Raw genomic sequence first — 21,009 nt, 5'->3', positions numbered from 1 at the left:
TGGGAGAGGCAGTAGACCTGAAGTTTACAATGTGAGAAGGAGAATAAAGTGGATAACAAGCCTGGAAATTAAGGCCAGATCCAAACAGCGGTGGGTTTTAAATGTTGACCCAAGGAATTTGTGACTCCACACCTGAGACTTAGGCTGAATCATGATAGGGTCAAAATATGGAAGATGGACTTCTTCTACTTTCGTTCTGCATGACCTTCAGCAAACAAATGACTTTTAGTTTCCTCATCTGTAAAAAGGGGTAATACTTGCACTTTATGTCCCACCAGGTTTTTAGAGGTCAATTTTATATGCCCAGGTAATCAATAAGTGGCCCTCAAATTAAAAGAAGGCACTTCAAGTAGTGATCTGGAAACCTTAAAATGAGCTGTCTTTGAAAATACATACATACTTTTTATACCTTTGGATGGATCATATTGCAGGGAAATCAAACATGTCATACTAAGTTGGAGAAGAGGTGTCAGTTATATTTATTTTATTTTTTTATTTTTAAATAACTTTTTATTGACAGAACTCATGCCAGGGTAATTTTTTACAACATTATCCCTTGCACTCACTTCTGTTCTGATTTTTCCCCTCTCTCCCTCCACCCCCTCCCCCAGATGGCAAGCAGTCCTATACATGTTAAATAGGTTACAGTATATCCTAGATACAATATATGTGTGCAGAACTGAACAGTTCTCTTGTTGCACAGGGAGAATTGGATTCAGAAGGTAGAAATAACCCAGGAAGAAAAACAAAAAATGCAAGCAGTTTATATTCATTTCCCAGTGTTCTTTCTTTGGGTGTAGCTGCTTCTGTCCATCCTTAATCAATTGAAACTGAATTAGCTCTCTTTATTGAAGAGATCCACTTCCATCAGAATACATCCTCAAACAGTATCATTGTTGAGGTATATAATGATCTCCTGGTTCTGCTCATTTCACTTAGCATCAGTTCATGTAAGTCTCGCCAGTCCTCTCTGTATTCATCCTGCTGGTTATTTCTTACAGAACAATAATATTCCATAACGTTCATATACCACAATTTATTCAGCCATTCTCCAATTGATGGGCATCCATTCATTTTCCAGCTTCTAGCCACTACAAACAGGGCTGCCACAAACATTTTGACACATACAGGTCCCTTTCCCTTCTTTAGTATCTCTTTGGGGTATAAGCCCAGTAGTAACACTGCTGGATCAAAGGGTATGCACAGTTTGATAACTTTTTGAGCATAGTTCCAAATTGCTCTCCAGAATGGCTGGATGTGTTCACAATTCCACCAACAATGTATCAGTGTCCCTGTTTTCTCACATCCCCTCCAACATTCCATATTATCTTTCCCTGTCATTCTAGCCAATCTGTCAGTTATATTTAACAGCTTCAACATATGACATTTGGTTACCATTAATTTTTCCTCATCCCAACCTAGTTCTCTGCCTACATACGTTCTCTCTCTCTCTCTCTCTCTCTCTCTCTCTCTCTCTCTCTCTCTCTCTCTCTCTCTCTCTCTGTCTCTCTCTCTCTGTCTCTCTCTCTCTCTCTCTTCTTCATCCCTAGAATTTGTATTTAAAAATCAAAGGTCAAAAGGAGAAAATGTGACTGGCAAACATGACTTAACCTGTCCTCTTTCCCTGAAATAGTAAACTAAGATAGGTCATTAAAAAAAAAAAAAAAAAAGCTAAGGTGTTTTGAGGATAAGGTAAGTAGTTAAATGAAAAATTACCAGAAATAGGGCCATAGATAGGATTTTTTGGATTAATGCAACTTCAGAAATACCTTTTTATTGTTGTTTAGTTGTTTCAGCTGTGTCTGAATCTTTGTGATCCTTTTGGGGGTTTCTTGGCAAAGAAGATGGAGTGGTTTACCATTTTCTTCTCCAGCTCATTTTATAGATAAGGGAATTGAGGCAAATATGATTAAGTGACTTGCCCCTGGTTACTCAGAGCCAGGCTAGATTTGAACTCAGATGGATCAGTCTTCTTGACTCCAGACACTTTGCTAACTAGCAGCCCATAAATAGATTAGGAGTTCTCATCCCGGAGTCTATTAACTTGGTTTTTTAAAACATTTTAATAATATTTTAAAATAACTGGTTCCATTTGAAATCTTTTGAATTTTATGTTATGCATTTAATAATGGTATTCTAAAAAAGACTACATGGGCTTCACAAGACTGTCATAGGAGTCTACAACAGTAAAAAAAAAAAATTAAGAATTACTGATTCAAATGAAATAATTTGATAATACAAGGATCTCAGAATTTTACCAGACAATCCTTCTAAAAAAACACAGGCCACACAATTAACCTTGTCTTCATTGCTTTGCACAGTGCCAAGCAAATACTTGGGTGTTTAATTAATGCTTATTGACTGCCTACATCTCTATTTAGAAGTAAACAATAGATGACTTTGGAGAATTGCTGTGACCTAAAAACCCATTTTAGGGAGCAGCTTCTGGTGAGCATCTTTACCTTTCCCAGCCTGTTTATTCAGATGACAGTTCATTACCATTCCCATTCTTAAAGTCTTTTCAGTTTGGTATTAACTACAAAAGATTATGCTCTATTGGCGCAACTTCCAGTGTCCCAATGAGGCAGAAAAGGAGGACTTTAAAGGATAAAACATAAATATATAAAAAACTAGGTGCAGGAGGAATAGTTCTACTGAGGAAACCCCAGGATTCCCTTCATAGCTTGTCAAGTTCAGTCATTTCAATTGTGTGATCCCATTTGGGGTTTTCTGGGAAAAAATATTGGGGTGATTTGTAATTTCCTTCTCCAGCTCATTTTACAGAAGAAGAAAATGAGACAAAAGAAGTAAGGGTCTTGCCTAGGGTTACACAAGGTCAAATTTGAATTCAACTCTTTCCAGCATTCTATCCTTCGTGTCATTTAGCTGTCCCTTCATAGCTACAAAGCCAGAAATGGTTTGCTTTTGTAAAAAGTTACAAGGCAGCTAAGAGAGAAGAGGATTTGAAGATTTGTAGATGCCAAATATACCCCTTCCAAAACAAGAGTAAAGTGTTGGGCAAAGGTGCCAAATATTTTTCTTGCATTTTCAAAATAAACTGACAGTACAATATTGGGATCAATGGTGATGGGGTAGGATAAATGAAGAAATCGAATAAAGAGTTAGCAAGACCTGTCCAGCCCCAGACATTTGCCACTCCCGTGACTCTGGGGCAAGTCACTGAAATTCTCTTGGCCCCAGTTTCCTTATCTGTAAAATAGACTGCCAATAGCACCCAAGTCACGTGGCTGTTGTGAGATTTAAATGAGATTACATACTACAGTGTTTGGCAAGCCTTAAAGTTCTGTAAAACATTAGTTGTTATTAATGGTATAGCTGGAAATATGGAAATCCCCAAACAAAAAATATCAGAAAGGTCACACTAACCTTTTGCTAGCTGAAAAATAAAAAATTGCAGTTACTCTGAAATGTAAATAGGATTTCTTAGAAGAATAAAAGGATTTTTGTACTAAAGGCATATGAAGTTAATTCTCTTGTACAGTCTAAGTAACTGAACTTGAGTGGGTTCACTTAGTACCTAAACTTAAGTCTGTTCCTCCAATGGAAAGGATTTCTCTGATGGAGATACAGTATTAAATGTTGAAATAGAATATTTCTGGAAGCCCCATCCTATGGTTCTATGATTCTTCTGGGGATCCTTCTTGCCTCAGGATCCCTTTACCTGATCAATAAATTCAAGTATGTCCTTAATGTTAGTGCTATTTAATAAAGGCAGGAGGAGACAGAGACTGACAGAGAACACCAAGCCCTAAGCAGATTTCTGGCTTCAGTGTCCTTTAGTCCCATAATTACTTAATGTTCTTTCCAAAGGTACTCCTTGTTCTGTTTCAAATAAGGTAACATGTATAAAGTGCTTAGCATAGTACTTAGAATATAGCATAGAACATACATGACACTTATGAAGCACTTAGAGCAATGTTTAAAACATTAGTAGGGCAAACTCTTGTTTCCTTCCCTTCTTCCCCTTTTGAGGTTCTATGTGACCCTTTAAATGTCCCCATTTAATTTTAGCAAAATCAGGCATTCCTACCAAAAGCCTCTTGCATACATAATTCTCACTAACTGAAATAATTCTCAACAACAAATCAAAATAAAAATATGAAACTATGACTTCTGTGATTCTCAAGTCTGCAAAGGCTAATTGGAAAAGTCTATAAATTTCAGGATTTGTCAGGAGGATCTGTGAGAATATCAGGATTATGAAAAGTATATATACTTAGTCTGGAATTTTTAGGATAGCATGTAAAACATAGACATGACAATATAATCTATGGATTTTTGTTTTCAACATAAACCCCAAACTTTATTGGAAAGCATTTCTACTTAAGGAAATTACTTAATATTAAAGATATTCAAAACCCTTGCAGAGTCAAATTTTAGACCCAGGCCAAACCCTTGCTGAATCTCCAGAAGGAAAACAGGAGCTAGGTAAATACCAGATCTGGTAGCTCTCCCCTCAGAAGCTACCTTGCCCTACCCTGAATCACATCCGCCTTCTGGGAAACCAAACGATTTCTCACGACTGTTAGAGTGTTTGTTTAAACACATATGGTGACTTTAGCAGGAATGCACATCCTTCAAGGCCAGGAGCAGAAAGAAAACAGCAGTACCATTTACCTTTCCAATAGGATTTTCCAGTCTATTTTTTACTCTCTCATTTCCTGCTTTCTCTTGGCCCTTCCTGGACTTTTCACAAACCAGTGGCATCCTGACTGTACATGAATAAAAAGGAAAGCTTCCTCAGTCTTCAGACCTCATTCAGTTCATGGGATGCTTTTCTGCAGCCCCATTCATAAGCTTTAACATCTCTAACCCTTCCCTCTGCCTTGTCAGGTAGGAGAACAGAGCATCTTTAGGGGGAGGCTGGAGCTGAGCAAACAGAATTTGTGTTTACAGGCCCTTTTCTGCACCTCTCATTGCTTGATCTGTGGCTACCTTTTTCTTCCACCTTTATGTAGACCTGGTGCCACTGCTACATTGTTTTTAGTCTAGCATACTCTTTGACAAAACTTCCCCCATACCTTAGGCCCAGGGCTGCACTCTTTTCCAGGGTGGTTCTTATGTTCTTTAGGATAGCCTTTAGGCAAAAGAGCCCCAGCTCTCTAAATCTTGGGTGAGCCAGTTCCCTTCATTTAACTCACTCCACTTGAAATTGCCCCAAACAGGATGATTTATCCAGCTACCAACCCAATTATTCACGAACTGAATTGACTCCAACATTGTGTAATTGACTACCCATCAGATCTAACCAGCTGGATGGAGCTCTACTGGTCATCTCTGTGTGGGTGCTAAGGCTCTGGACTTTACTGTTGGCTTAAACAGTCACTTTAAGTATCCCTCACCTGGCTTACCATTGCAAATAATGAAATCATGTGACCAACGAATAGTTGGTAGGATAATTGCTTTTCTGCAACCCAAAACACATAAAGGGATTCTGTGTCAGTTACAGAATTTCTAAAGTTGAATCTAAAAGATAAGAATACAAATCCACTAGGTAAATACCTCTTAAAGAAAGCCAGAGAATGTAAATACTTAGGATTCCCACTTACCATCACCCTACCACCACCCACTCTGTGACCAGCACAAAGAACATAAGCAAACTTGCAAGCTTGTGATTCAGTGTCCAGATGTGGCATCTGCCCACTCCTCCAACGGCAATGACTCAGCCTAAACTCTGGCTCAACCCACAAAGGGTAGCAAATACTGATTTTTGCCCAGCCACATAAAGAGAGCAACCGTGAAGAGAAGCAAAAAATTCAGGCAGCACATAGCAGAAGAAAAAGTCAGCTAGAGAGGGTATAGGCCTCAGCCAGACCCAAAAGAAAAGACGATTATTGGAAATAGAAAGTCAGAAAGACCAAAAGAAATGGTCTGAATCCAAACCTAGATCACAAGCATATAATCCAAAAGAGAGGATCAAAAAGTAAAAGAGAATTGAGTAAAACCTCAAAAAGAGTCTAAAATACCATGAATAAATATTATACTATGAAAGAAAATGAACCAAAATAGCCCGATGCTACACATGCTACAACAATCATGGAACAATCACAAGAAACTCTAAAGTGGTTTAAAAAAGAAATGAAACTACTCAAAAAAAGAAATTGGAAGTTAATTTAGTTTGAAAATAGAAGTTCTTGATATAGAATTCAAAAACAAACAGCAAAGTAGAGAAAATTATGTACATGATAGAGAATCTCTCCCAAAAAAGCAGAAGCTCAGAGAAAAACAGATTTGGAGTGTGAGGAAAGAAAGAAGAAGAGAAGAGAGGAGAAAGGGAGGAAGAAAGAGGGAAAAAAGGAAAGAGAAAGAAAGGGAGGAAGTAAAGGAGAAAATCCTAAATTGGAAAAAAAAATTGGCAGAAAAAAAAATAATAATTGAAAAAAAGTGCTTGACCTTGAAGATAAAATGCTCATAAAAAGGCTCATAGGAATTGCAAAATAAATAACATATAAAAATCAATAAATAATACAAGAAAACAGTCGATTATTTTTACACCATTGATCCTAAGAGTCCACATAGTGGCAAATATTGGATATAATGGAATGAGCACTAGACTTGGGGAATCAGGAAATCTAAGTTCAAATCCTGACTGTAATAGCTGTATAACTTGGGAAAGTCATTTATCCTTAGTTTTCTCATTGGAAAATGAAGATAATCATGATACCTACCTCACAGGGTTATTTTGAGGATGAAATGAGATAATATATGTAAAATGTTTTATAAATGTTAAAGGACTCGATTAAAGGCTAGTAATCAGAGCACTCAATTAAACAATAGCTACAATTCATCATAGTTCATCAAATTATAAATTACTTTTTCGGAGTTTTGAAGAATATAGCTGATAAACTATCAAGTAAGTATTTGGGGAATAAGGGAGAGTTAAAGAACTGTTGAATCAAAGTAGACAGATTTTTTTTTTTTTATTTGAGGCAATAGAGGGGAGGAGAAGAATTTCTAGAAGATAGAAGATGAGAAGAAATGAGCCATGAAGAGTCAGAAGATGCTAGAGACAGAAGATAAAGAAAACAGAGAAAAGGTGCTTAGGAAAGATAGAATGCAGAAGCTGACAGGAGCTGAACACAGCTGAAAGGAGACTTTGCAGCTGATTTGAGGAACTAACTGATGGGAAGAAAGCATTGACACTACTTGAAGAGAAGCAATCCTTCTGTGTGAAGAGTTGGCTAGGCTTATTGCTGCTTAGTACTAACTAGCAACATGCTTAAATTTTCTTTATTGCCCTCTGTAGCTTGAAGAGAAATGGGGACAGACTGGCTTTTCTCTTCTTTGTCATGAACAGCTATGAGAGCTGATTAATTTTTTTTAATTAAAGCTTTTTATTTTCAAAATATATACACGGATAATTTTTAACATTCACCTTTACAAATCTTGTGGTCTAATTTTTTCCCTCCTTTCCCCTACACCCCTTCCTCTAGATGGCAAGTGATCCAATATATGTAAACATGTGAAATTCCTATGTACATTAATTTTTTTAAAAACAAAAGGATCACCTGCTACTTGAAGAGCTGGCTGCAAAAAGGCTATTTCAACCCATATCTTGGGAAGGATAAACTCTACAGAAACATAGATGAGATCTGAGTAACTTTGCACTTCTTTGGCTTAAGATAACTGCATTGAAATAACATAATAATTTCTCAGTGCCCTAGGGAGAGTGGCCATGTACTCAAAGTGCTTGACACTGCATCAGGTCTATCAGGAGAGCTGTGAAGACAAAGGAAGCAGATAGTAAAGAAGCAGTTTTGCTCAGATTATTCACTAAAAAGATCAAGGGCACCAAAATCTTCTTTCAAGAGTCAAAAGTTATCTGGGGGCAGAGGTTCCAAACATGGTAGCCATGTGAGGACCCTCTGTCCACTGGACCCTCTATCCAGTGCCCTCATTATCTCCATCTTCACCTATCTCCTTACTTCCAAACCTAATAATAAACCTCTTTTATCAATCTAAAAAAAAAAAAAAGTTATCTGGGCACATGGGTTTTTAAGCACCTCCCCTCCCTTCTATATAGACACTGTGCGTTAGTGGACTGACTCAGATTTATAGGTGGCCTATGATTTTTTAATTATTTCTTCTTTTGCCTTCTATTTGAGTAGATGTTATGATTTTTCCTTCTTTTTCCATTCTAATGAGTAAATGGTATGTTTATTCTTTCTTTTGCCCTATTGTTTAATAAATATATCATTCAGTTAATAAGCATTTATTATATGCCAGGCACTAATGAAGAGATACAAAAATATGGTCCTTACAAAGAATTGGAAAATAAGTGAATGCCCATCAATTGGGAAATGGCTGAATAAGTTGTGGTATATGAAAATAATGGAATATTATTGTTCTGTAAGAACAAAATTGCTCCATAAAAAATGATGAGCAGGCTGATTTCAGAAAAGCCTAGAAAGATTTAAATGAACTGATGCTGAGTAAAGCGAGCAGAACTAGAAAAACATTGTATACAGCAACATACTCTTCATCTTTTTTTCCTCAGATTTTTTTTCAATTTTTTTCTCATGGCTTTTACCTTTTGTTCTGATTTTTCTCTCCCAACATGACTCAGAAAGAAATATTTTAGAAATAAATGAACATGTGTAACCTAAATTTAAAAAAAAAAAAAAGAACAAGTTAAAACATGGTACTTGGTTCAAAGAGCTGACATTGTAATGGGGGAGATAATAAGCAAAATATACAAAATACAGCATAAATAGGAAGTAATGTGAGAGAAAGGCACTAGAATGTAATATATAGGGTATATATATGTAATATATAGGGTAGGATATAAAGTGACATGGGATAAAAAAAAAAGGCCTCCTGAAGGAAGTAGGCTTTGAGCTAAGTCATAGAGTTCAAGATAACCATAAAGCAAAGACAAGAGACATGGGGGAAAACCATTAAAGAGCATAGAATATTATGTGTTTGGAACAACAAACTTGTGTAATTGGATTTTAGAGTACATGAAGAAAAATAAGAAGACTAGAAAGGCAGAAAGAGACCAGATTGTAAAGAACCTTAAATTTGATCTTGGAGGTAATAGGGAGCCATTGGAATTTATTGAATAGGGGTTTGACATGGTCAGACCTGCAGTTTAGGAAAGTTGGAAGAAAGTTGAGTGAGATTTCAATAACAACCAGAAGGTTACTGAAATAATCTAGGTATGAGATGATGAGCATATACAGCAAGATCATAGTTGTGTTAATGGAGAGGGAAAAAATGTAGAGGAAAATTATTATGCCGTTATAAATGACAAGATTTGACAAGAGATTAGAAATATAGGGTATACGTGAGGTATCAGGGATGACACTCCAATTTTTGTTTTGCTTAACTATGAATATTTGTTATAAGAGTTTTACTTTTCTTTTTTCTCAATTTCTAGGAAATACAGAGGAGGGAAAGGAAAAAGGGAGCTAGGGATAGTGTTGCAAAAAAAAGAAAAAAGGGTAATTGAACCAGCTTTGGACTCACAGAAGAGAAAAAATAAACGAGGAAAAAATCACAGACAGAGTAGTTTTGAAAGTTACATATTAAGGGCAGCTATATGGCAAGATGAATAGAGCATTGACTTTGGAGTTAGAAAAGCCTACCCTCAGCCACTTAGTAGCTGTGTGACCCTGGGCTTATCTCTAATTGCCTCCTCCCAAAAAGGTTAAAAAAAAAGTTACACATTATACTATCCACCTTCAGATGGAGAAGTGAAGGATCAGAATGCAAACTGAAGCATATTTTTCCTGGACATGGCTAATGCAGGAATTTGTTCTGCTTGACTATGCATATTTGATTTTCTTGCTTTTTCAGTGGCTGGGGGAAGAGAAGGTGAAAAGGAGAAAATTCAGAATTGAATATAATTTTTTTTAAATAATTAGATATTGGAATTATATATTCTAAAAGAAAATAGATTCAGAATGCTATATATAATCCTCTTTTTCTGTTCTGTGGAGATGCTAATTTTAATGACGATTGTTACCCCTATGATTATAAAAATGAAATTATTATTTAAAGTTTTCATTAATTACAATTAGCAAAGTGACAGATTTCCTATGCACACTGAATATATTATATAACGTTTCTAACTCCCTTCATCTACCCTCCTTCATTCACTAAAAGAAGGTGTAGCTAAAATTTTACTTGAGATAAGTCCAGATAGCTATTGCTGCACAATAAGTTGTTGTATTGCATAGACAACATATACAACTGTATACAAACAATACACCTTGCCCCAGTGGGATATATTTTGGACCTGCTTTTTAGTTTTTTGGAGAAACCTATTTTACAGCTTTTGCTATTTTTTTTTTATGACTCCAACTTTTCCCTCCTTTCATTCCATCTTTTTTTTAATGCCTTATTCCTTTTACTCCTTCCTATTCATGACCCTTTTACTTGCAAACCCTTTTCTCTCAGTATTTTCTTAGGCCATTACCTCTATATTACCTACTACTAAGATTTTCAATCTCAGCCCTGTAATTATTCAATTCAAGTCTACACTGTCCTTTGCACTCCTATAATGTTGAAGCTCATCTACTGCCAAACCTTGACTCTGAATTACTCCCAACATCCACCTCCTCAGCACCTAGTTGTGCTAATAAGTGGAGTTAAGTCACACAATTATGCTGACTAAATAAATTATAAATTTATGTTATCTTAATTCAACTGGACCTTCCCTGTAGCAAGGCAATCCCTTTATTCCTTCCTAATTGATTTCCAACTTTATCCCTTAAATAAGCAATCCCAAACTCATCTCCCTCAAGCCTCCCAGACCTTCTCCTACTCTCTTTCTCAACTAAAGACCTTGCTTCTTACTTACTGAGAAAACTGAAATTCTGAAGGAAGTCCCCTCTTTTCTATTTCAAAACTCTTTAATGTCATCCCCTACCCACCTTCCTTTCAGTCTCTGACAAGAAGCTGGTCCTTCTTGCCAAGGCCAGCCCTCTGCATGTTCTCTCAGTCCCATTCCTTTTTACATTCTCTGGAAGACTGAAACCTCAAGCATGTCCCTATAAACTTCTCTCTCTTGGTTCCTTCCCCATTGCCTTCAAACATTCCTAAATCTTCTTCATCTTTAAAAGCTTTTTATCATTTTTCTCTTTCCCAGATAATTCCTAGAAAAAGTTGTTTATACTGATTGTTCCCATTTCTACTCCTTTAACTCTTCAACTCTACAATCTGCTTTCTGATCTCATCACTCAATAGAAACCATTCTCTCCAAACTTAGCAGTGAGATCTTAATAGACAAATCAGAGATCTCCTTGGCAATATCATTTAAATTTGACCCTTTTGACAATCCTCTCCTTCTTGGATACTCTTTCCTCCTGGGCTTTTGTGACACACTTCTCCCTTGTTCTCCTGTCACTTTTTTTGCTGGATTTCATCCATACCAAACCCTCTAAATTAGGTGTCCCCCAAGGCTTTGTCCTAGATTCTTTTTTCTCTCTACATTTTCTTTCTATGATCTCATCACTTCCCATCAGTTTAATTATCTTTATGGAGGTGCTTTACAAATCTAAATATCTAGCCTCAATGTCTCCCTTGAGTTGCCAGTTACCAAATGGATATTTCAAACTGGATGACCCCAAAATATCTCAAACTTCATATGTCCAAAATAGAACCTTATCCCCTATTGTCTAAAGCTTTCCTATTTCTGTAGAAGGCACCACTATTCTCCAGAACTATCTCTGATTCCTCACTCTTCCTCATTCTACAAAGCCATTCAGGTGCCAGATCTTACAGGCTCCATCTCCCATTTAACCCTCTCCTTATTCCCACGATTGCCACCTTAGTTCAGTCTCTCATCACCTCTAGCCTAGATTATTGCAATGACTTCCTAATTGGTCTCTCTGGCACAAGTCTCTCCCAATTTCAATTCAACATCCACACAGCTGCAAAAGGGATTTTCCTTAAGCACAGACTTAATCATGTCACTCCTTTACTCAAGTTCCATTGACTCCTTATTGCTCCTATGATAAAATATAAATTGCTCAGTTCATAATCTGACCCTAAACTATCTTTCCAAAATCATTGGTTCCCTATCACTTCCAGAATCAAATAGAAAATCCTTTTTTTGGCATTCAAAGGATTCATAACCTAGCCTCTCCCATCTCTTCAGTCTTCTTATACATTACATCCCTACACACATACTTTTTGATCGAGTAACACTGGCCCCTTTATAGCTTCTCAGACAAGCTATTCCATCTCTCAGCTTCAGAGATTTCCATTGGTTGTCTCCCATACCTGGAATGCTTTCCCTCTGCATCTCTTCCTCCTAGTTTCACTGACTTCCTTTAAATTCAAGCTAAAATCCTACCTTCTACAGGATGCCTTTCCCAATCCTTCTAATTCTGGTACCTTCCCTCTGCTGATTTTTTCTGACATATCCTGCAGATAGCTTATTTGTATATAGTTGCTTATATGCTTTCTCCCCATTAGACTGAGATCTTCCAGAGTAGAGACTAGCTTTTGTCTTTTTTTTTTAATCCTTAGCAATTGGCACTGTGCCTGGCACATAGAGGACATATAATAAGTGCTTACTGACTGACTCCAGTAGTCTACAATCCAACTAAAATGGGCTTCTCTCAGTGCCTCACACATGACCTTCCATTTCCTTTCTCTGTGACTTTGCACTGGTTCTCTTCCATGTCAGGAATGCACTCCCTCCTTATCTCTACCTCCAAGGGTCTAATTTCTTTTGAGCCATTGTTCAAGTCTTCTACATAAACCCTTTCCGGATCCCTCCAATTAATTACTAGTGCCCTTCAAAACTACCTTGTCTTTACCTACTTTGTATTTGCTAGCTTTACATTTATTCTCTAGAGATAAAGACAAATAAATATACAGATATTGATATAGACAAGAGTAGACATTTATGTAGACATTGGCATAGACACAGACTTGTCTCCTTGGTCAAATGTAAGTTCCATTATAAGGATTTTTTCTTTCTTTGTTTTATATCCTACCCCAACACACACCTCATTACAGCACCTAGCATATAGTTGGCATTTAATAATGATTGTTGCCCAAAGTCTCACAGGCAACAGAATCAGAATATGAACTCAAGTTTTCTGACTCTAAATACAGCTGTTTTCCAACAGCATCATTCTGACATTCTTCATAATTTTGAATTTGACAATAGGTCTTAAGCCTTCATGACTCAAAGATGAAAAGAAGAAATATAACGAGGTTGGTACAGGAGTATAATTTGTTTGGGGAATGGGCAGCTCCCAGAATTCACAATTCTCCATGCTCCCTAAGAAAGGAACTATCTCCTGTCCTAGAAGCCAGGATTGTAATATCTATATCCTCACTTCTGCCATTTGTAGAAAACAGAAGCAATTATAGTCCGTTCCCTGGTGGCGCTAGAGTCCCTAGAAATTCTCCATTTCTTAGTTATTCTCTATTTTTTTTTTATCTTGGATGGAGAAAACAGTGTGGTACAGAAGAAAGAGCACTGTCTAGAATCAGAGAAGCTAGGTTTAAATACCATCTCTTGTTGCTTATTACCTGTGTAACTTTTCACAAATCCCTTAACCTTTTGGGGGCTCAATTTCCTCAATTAAAAAATTAGGGAGTTGGACCAGATGGCTTCTGAGAAATAGAAGTATAACTAGGCTCTTCAGTGTTACCCATGGAGATGGGGAGATATCTGATGGTCTGGAGTCATAGAAATTCCATTTTTCTATGCTCCCACAAACCTAGTTCTAGATCTATGAGCCCAAGGGCTTCACTTTCCTAGGCTTTGGTTTCCTTGGCTATAAAACGAAGGGCTTAGATTAAAAGAATTCTAAGAAACAGAAAGTCAAGGCACTTCACTAGGTCTCAATTTTCTCATCTGCAAAATGAAGCATTTGCATTAAATGACCCCTGAGGTCTCTTCTAGCTCTCCAACTATGATTTTATAATAGGTCATTCTCAAAAGGTTTGTATGCCAAAAATAAGTCCCTTTCCATTTATCACAATCTAAAGAAGGAGGCTCAGAAACAGCAAGCATTTTAAGAGAGAATGGCCCTCTTCTACTAAGGCAAACATCTTTAAGAAATGACTAATTCTGATATGAAATAGCTCTATAATCTCTGCTGCTGGTCTCAAAAAAAAAATTAAAGAAAATTCCCCCAATTCCCCACCCTATCCTTTCCTACATTTCTTGCTGTCAATCCAGTTGAAAAAAAAAATAATGAAATGAATAAGCAAAGGAAGAAGGTTAATGAAAGATTAAGCTACTTAAAAGTCACCCCCAAGTTCTCACCATGTTCTCACAGATGCTGCCTTCCTGGGGACCTGACATTTGGGGACTTTGCTTTCCTAGGAGATACTCATGGAATATTCACAAAAGCACAGTTGTGGGCAAGTTTCTTAACTGTGGGACAGAGCGGAAGACTCAAGCTACACCGCTGATACAATTAGGGTGGCAGTTATATGTCATATTAGCATAAACAGTTAGGGTCCCTCAACTTCTCCCCAAGGGGGCCTCTGCAGGGCTCCACAGTTTGCTAGGCTGCTGCCTTTAATGAATTAAATATAGAAGTAAGGCAAAGTCCCTGATTTGACTATAGGGCCAACACTACTTGATCAACTCTTAAAATTCCAGAAATAAGGGAAAAGGTCATTGAGTCTAGGATACTGCAAACTTTTAGCCTTAAACTATTGTAGAAGGTTGTAAACAAACATTCAAATTCAATACATCCTTATCTTGTTTTCTCTCAAGAAATCTCAGAATATCCAGTGCTGAAGTAGAAAATAGACTATTGACAGAGTTCATGATCCAAGGTCTTGGAGAAAGTTGACTGTTCTCTATGTATTAGGATCATCCAGGAAGGCCTTTCTCTGAAGTCTGAGTAAACACTTCTTGCCCTCTATGTAGCTTAGAAAAGATATGATTTTCCTAGACAAGGTGTCAAACTCATGGGCAGTGGCCCCACTAATTAGGTGTTCATTCTGGAATGGATTCAAGTTGACTGTTGATTCACACACCAGAATTATGCCTTGTAAAAGGGCAACCCACAAACTCAAGTGGGTTGGAGAGGGAGGGAGGAGGTCAGATAGAGGGGAAAGAAGGGGAATATATAAACATGGATTTGGTTCCCCGGAGAGAGACTTGCACAAGCATAGGATTTCAGCAGTGGAGAGGCAGTGGTGGAACAGCAGAGGAGTTTTTGGACCAAGTGAGGGACTTGGTTTAAGCCAGGAACTGCAGGCATCAGAACAGAGTAATAATGAGGCATTCAAATCACAGCAAGGAGGAGCAAATCTTGACCTGATAGTTTGCTGATACTTGAAGACCTATAGATCACACAGGTTTGGAAGAAGATATGGAGGAAAATCTACTTTCTTTTTTATATATAGCATTTTATTTACAAGATATATGCATGAGTAATTTTTCAGCATTGACAGCTGCAAAACCCTTTGTTCCAATTTTTCCCCTCCTTCTCTCCATCCCCTCCCCCAGATGGCAGATAGACCAATACATGTTAAATATGTTAAAGTATATGGAAAATCTACTTTCTAGCAGCTCTAAGTCCTTTCCCTTTTCTTAGGGCTGCAATGCCTAGAAGGTACTAGAAACCTGAAGGACCAGAGATGGAAAATATATATATATATATCCTATTACAGAAGGAAGTAGAATTATCTTGATTGTTTATGGGCCCAGATTTTGGTTCTTTCTTTTTTCCTGTCTTCATGTAGATGGAGCTTAGATACCATCTAGCCCTAACTCTAAGGTGATATAAAATCTGCCCTATATAATGGATATTTTGTTAGCTTGAGTGCTTTCATGGGAGCCAAGACCTCTTTTTTTTCTTTTTATGGTGGAAAAGTTGACATGAACCAAATTCTGATATTCCTATAGGAAACCCTGGACAAAGGCACAAGCCAAAGACTTGCCCAATCTCACATAGAGAGTGCATAATAGGAGAGTTAGGATTAGAACCCTGATCTCCTGATCCCACCAGTTCCACAACTCTTTTCCTTACATTTGAACATAATAGTCATTCCTACCATTTGTATAGTGCTTTAAATTTTTTGAAATACTTTTACATACTTTTTAAATTTAGTCTTCCTAAGAAATGGAGGTATGGGAGGTAGTATGCCATAATGACAGCCAGCCTCAGATTCAGGGAGACCTAGTTTCACATCCCACCTCTGACACCTACTGGATTCATTTGACCTTTGCTGTCATTGAACCTTTCATTGCCCCTGAGATAACTCTATAACTGCAGGTTAAACAATATTTGCTCATCTGCATGGGGGGGGGGGGGATTTCCTATTACAGTGCTCCTATGCTGATGAAATCACAATTTTTTCCTTTTTTTAATTAAAGTTTTTATTTTCAAAACATATGCCTAGGTAATTTTCAACATTTACCCTTTCAAAATCTTGTGTTCCAAATTTTTTTCTTCCTCTTCCTCTCCCTCCTCCCTTAGATAGCAAATTATGTTGGACATATGATAAACACGGGCAGTTCTTCTAAACATATTTCCACAATTATGCTACACAAGAAAAATCAGAACAAAAAGGAAAAAATAAGAAAAAAAGCAAAATGCAAGCAAACAACAATAAAAAAGTGAAATATTGTGATCCACACTCAGTCCTCTTTCTGGCCCACCAAAATATTAAATAAAGTGAAATAAAAAAGTAGAAGCCAATGATTTTTAATTAAGCTGGACAGTCAAGAAGCCTCTATCTGTCACTTGACAAGATTTGGAGCAAGTCACATCTCAGTATATTTCTGAATTATAAAGCCCTTTGTAATTTGTTCCCTATCTCCTTTTCCAATCTTCTTATCCCTTACTCCTCTCTAAGTACTTTCCAATTCAGTGACAAGAGTCTCCTGTTTCCTGAACAAGATACTCCATCCCTTCTAAATGATTGTCCCCTAAGCTCTTACTGCTCTGCCTCTGCCAATTTTTAGTTAAAATTCCATTTTTTTTGCAGGAAATCTTTCTAGATCCTCTTGAATATTAGTATCTTCCCTTTGAAACTACCTCCAAGTCACCCTTTTTATCCCTTTTTTGTAGAGAGTTGTTTGGATATTATTTGTTCCATTCGAATATGAGCTCATTGAAGGCAAGGACTATTTTGTCTTTCTTTGGGCGCCCTAATCTCCCCAGGGAATCAGATCCCCAGAAGATAGCTCTGTGCCTGGTACATAGGAAGTACTCAATAAATGCTTGCTGACTGGCTGACAATACATGCAAAGCAAATACAGAGGAAGGCATCGGGGTGGCACTGGATGCCATTGCTAAGCTGACCTTCCTCTTGCCTGGTAGACATCTCTCCCATATAACCGTGCTTACATGAAAGGATGGGATAGAGTGTCCCTGTTGGGGAAGGGGATTGGTACAGCAGTCTGTCCAAGACAAGCAAAGCTCACTCAGCAGGCAGAGATTAAGTCCTGAACTTACACGCACGTAACATTCCCATCAACCTCAGTGGGAGTTGTGCTCACAGGAACTGCAGGATCAGCGATAAAAAGAGCCTGGAATGAAGCTGCAAGAGCCCAAGCTGTAGGTTTTTATTCTGTGTATGCAAACACAGCTTCATATTTGCAAAGGGCTTCATTTGCAATCTGGTGAATCAGCCTCCTACCCTCTAACAGGGCCCTGATTTACACAAGACCCCAAGTTGAGGGCTGGCAGGAAACTCCAAGTTGTTGTCTAGAATTAAGGAACCCTGGCAGAGCACAGAGGAAAGGGCAGAGGTCACCAAAGAAAATCTCTAGCCAATGATATTTATGAACCCAGCTGTCTGCCTTGCTCTCGTTGGCCTTTGGGGGGCCAGTGGCTCTAGGCCCTGTGGCCCCCAGCTCCATCCTGCCTGGATGCACATTCCTTCTCCGGGCCAGGACCACTCAGCATAATTCCCAAACTGACAAGTCAGAATTAGTGAAGTTCTATTAATTGCTTCCTTCGAGTGGGAGGAAAGGCCAAGAATCCACAGGAGAAGCAGGCTATGCTGCTGCTTTGGCCCTGAGCCACGGCCTTTTCAGCTAGGCGTGGCTGGAGGAGGAGTCCCCTCGGCCACTGCTGGGGGCTCCCTCTGCGAATAAGCCTCTGCAGCCTGGGGGACTGCTCCGGACGGTCCCTGTCACGGAAGGAAAGCCTGGCGATCACGGCTTTGACCAAAGCAGTCGTTTAGAGAAAAGGCCGTCCCCAAACTTTCATTAGTGACAGATTCAGAGAGCTGGAGGAACCCTTGCAGACGGGACAGGCCCAATTCCGGCATCTCCACAAGTCAGGAAATTCAAGGATATTTGAAAGAAGTTTGGAAACGGATCCACAGATCCCAGGTCCTCTGTAGCTTCCGCTGGTCATCGGAGGGGAAAGCCGGATGAGAATGTATACTACTCCACCTTCCCCAGCTGAGCCGATTTATTGCCTCCTACTGACACCGCCCGGCTATGAGCCTGAGAGCTGGGAAGGGGGAAAGACCCTGTACTGCGTCCCCCTCAAGCAAAGAGACAGTTTGGGAGGCCATCTTTCCGGGTCACTCCCTCTCTGCCAGCGCCATCTTGTGCTGGGTCCCCGTAGCAGCAGTATAATGCCAGTCTCTAGGGAGCCCAGGCGTCCTGAGGTAGGGAGTGGTGAAGGACGTGACCACAGAGCACTGTTTAAAGGCAGAGTCCTAGAAACTAATTATTAGACTGAGACTTCATCTTCCCAAGCCTTCAGCCAGGGCCGTAAATAAGCTATCCCAGGAAGTATGAGATCCTTCCTATTCCTAGTAGCATCTTCTTCAGGCCCAAATTGGACCACCACCCTCCATTAGGAAATTCTTTTTGCTCAATTCCAAGACTTTTCCTACAGAATGTTCATCACCCATTCTCTGGGAAAGCCCTTCAAATACTCAAAGATTGATATTAAATTATCAGATTACAAGTATCTTTTGAGTGGGGACAGTCTCTTCCTTTCCCTCTCCTTCTCCTTCCCCCTTTCCCTCCCCCTCTCCTTCTCTCTCTTCCTTTCCTTCTTTCTCTTTCCCTCTCCTTCTCCTTTTCCTCTTCTCTCTCTCTCTCTGTCTCTCTGTCTCTGTCTTTCTCTCTCTCTCTCTCTCTCTCTCTCTCTCTCTCTCTCTCTCTCTCTCCCTGCCTCCCTCTCTCTGTCTCTCTGTTTCTGTCTCTGTGTTTCTCTCTCTGTCTCTCTCTGTCTCTCTCTTTCTCTCTCTCTGTCTCTTTCTCTTTCTATTCCCTCTCCCCCTCTTCTTCTCTCTCTCCCTCTCTCTTTCCCCTCTCTCACTCATATAGTGCATAACCCTGAGCCAGGTCTCAGAGTCAATGCTCAGTAAATTCTGGAGGTAGCCTAGCACCAAGCACTGAATTTGAAGTCAAAAGACCTGGGTTCTGTCACCTGACAACTGTGCGATACCAGGCAAGTTACTTAACTGCTCTGGATCTCAGCTTGCTCCAATGCAAAGAGCACCGGAAATGAGTTAGTTCCAATATCAGCTCCACCCCCTCACTGCTTGTATGATGAACTAGTCATTTTAACCTTCCAGGCTTTACAATTTTCAGCAGTCAAATGAGGGACTGAAGTAGATGACTTTCAAGATCCCAGCTAGCTCTAATTTTATGCTCCTATGATTCAATTATTCCTCAAGTTTCTCTTCTTTAAGAGGGATAATCCCATTCCCTTAAATCTTTCCTTACTTGTTTTTTAATGCTTTAGTCATTCTTGACTACACTAAAATCCTACTGTGATGCTTCATGGTAGCATAGAGGTGATCATGAGTTTCTAAAGGCTATACACCACAAGTTTTGAGCTGGAAGAATTCTGGTTAATATTTGGTCAATGGTAGTTCTGTCATCAGAGAACTAGATTTAAAGAAGCTCATTGACAAATTGGTCATGACAACTCATGAAAAGTTTAGTTCATTTAGTTCATCAGAGAGAGAGTTGGGACCTGTGTGGGAGTGCTCTGGCTAATGAAACATTGCTGCAGTGCTGAAGCACCAGGCATCCTTAAGGTTTTATTCCAAATTTCTCCAAGTTTTCCATTGCTCTTTTTATCTATGGAATCCAGAACAGGGTCCAGTATCCTCCTAAAGGTCTAATTGAGTGTCATGTATAAAGGAAGGATAACATCAATTTTTGCATTCATAGAGATGTCAGAGTTTATTTTATCTAACTTATAACTGAATTAGAATCCTCTCAAAAAGAAGTAGTCATCCATCTTTTACTTAGAAATTTCCAATGAGAGAGGATTCCTTAGTTTCCAAAAAATTTAAATTTTTTCTAACTCTAATTGTTAAATAGTTTTTATTTTATAACATCAAGACCAAGATTCTAAGTCTTATTCTCGCTTCAGTTTTCATTTACCATATCAAGCCGAACAAGTCCAATCCCTCTTCCCCATGGTATCCTCTCTAAAAGCTGATTAAATATTCAAACTCCAAGTCTGATTACAAGACTGCTAAAGTTCATGCCTTGCTGGTATATAGTCTTTAGAAGAGATGTCATGTGCAAGAGATATTGGAAAGGGGATTGAATTTGTTAAAGACACCTTAAAGATAGCTCTCCTATCCCTCTATATATCTGCAGTTCCTTTGAGCAATATTTATGTCATGTTGTCCAGTCCTTTCCTCAATTTGGTCACTCTATTCTAGATCTGCTCCAAACTGTCAATATCTTTTCTAAAATGTGATGACTAGAATGAAACACAGTTCTCTAAGATATGCCTTGAATATTACAGAATTACCTCCTTCTCTTTTTCCTTAGGGAAAAATTAGAATACAAGGTTTTGCAAGGGTTAATGTTGAAGAATTATCCATGTATATGTTTTGGAAAAATAAAAAGCTTTAACAAAAAAAAAAAAAAAGAAAGAAAAAGAAAAAAAAAAGAAAATGTATGTCATATATGGCTTCATCCAAAAAAAAAAAAGAATAAGAATGTTGACAGATCTCTGACTTACCCTATTAAGAAGCTTCCCTTTAAGATGACACTCAATAGTCCTCGTCATCCATTAGATTGTGAACTTCTTTAGAGCAGGGACTTTCTTTTGCCTTTCC

General features: G+C 38.4%; 1 protein-coding gene across 1 annotated transcript in view; it reads right to left on the bottom strand.

Moving 5' to 3' along the window:
- Positions 1-17,888: 17,888 nt before the first annotated feature.
- Positions 17,889-21,009, bottom strand: part of AS3MT (arsenite methyltransferase) — a 38,675-nt gene continuing 35,554 nt past the window's right edge. The window contains 1 exon segment of the mRNA XM_051973810.1: positions 17,889-18,121. Within this exon segment, the coding sequence (XP_051829770.1) occupies positions 17,889-18,121 (233 nt within the window).

The sequence above is a fragment of the Antechinus flavipes genome, chromosome 2, assembly GCF_016432865.1.
Source record: "Antechinus flavipes isolate AdamAnt ecotype Samford, QLD, Australia chromosome 2, AdamAnt_v2, whole genome shotgun sequence".
NCBI classification, from domain to species: Eukaryota; Metazoa; Chordata; class Mammalia; order Dasyuromorphia; family Dasyuridae; genus Antechinus; species Antechinus flavipes.
This window is presented reverse-complemented; position numbering and strand designations above follow the sequence as displayed.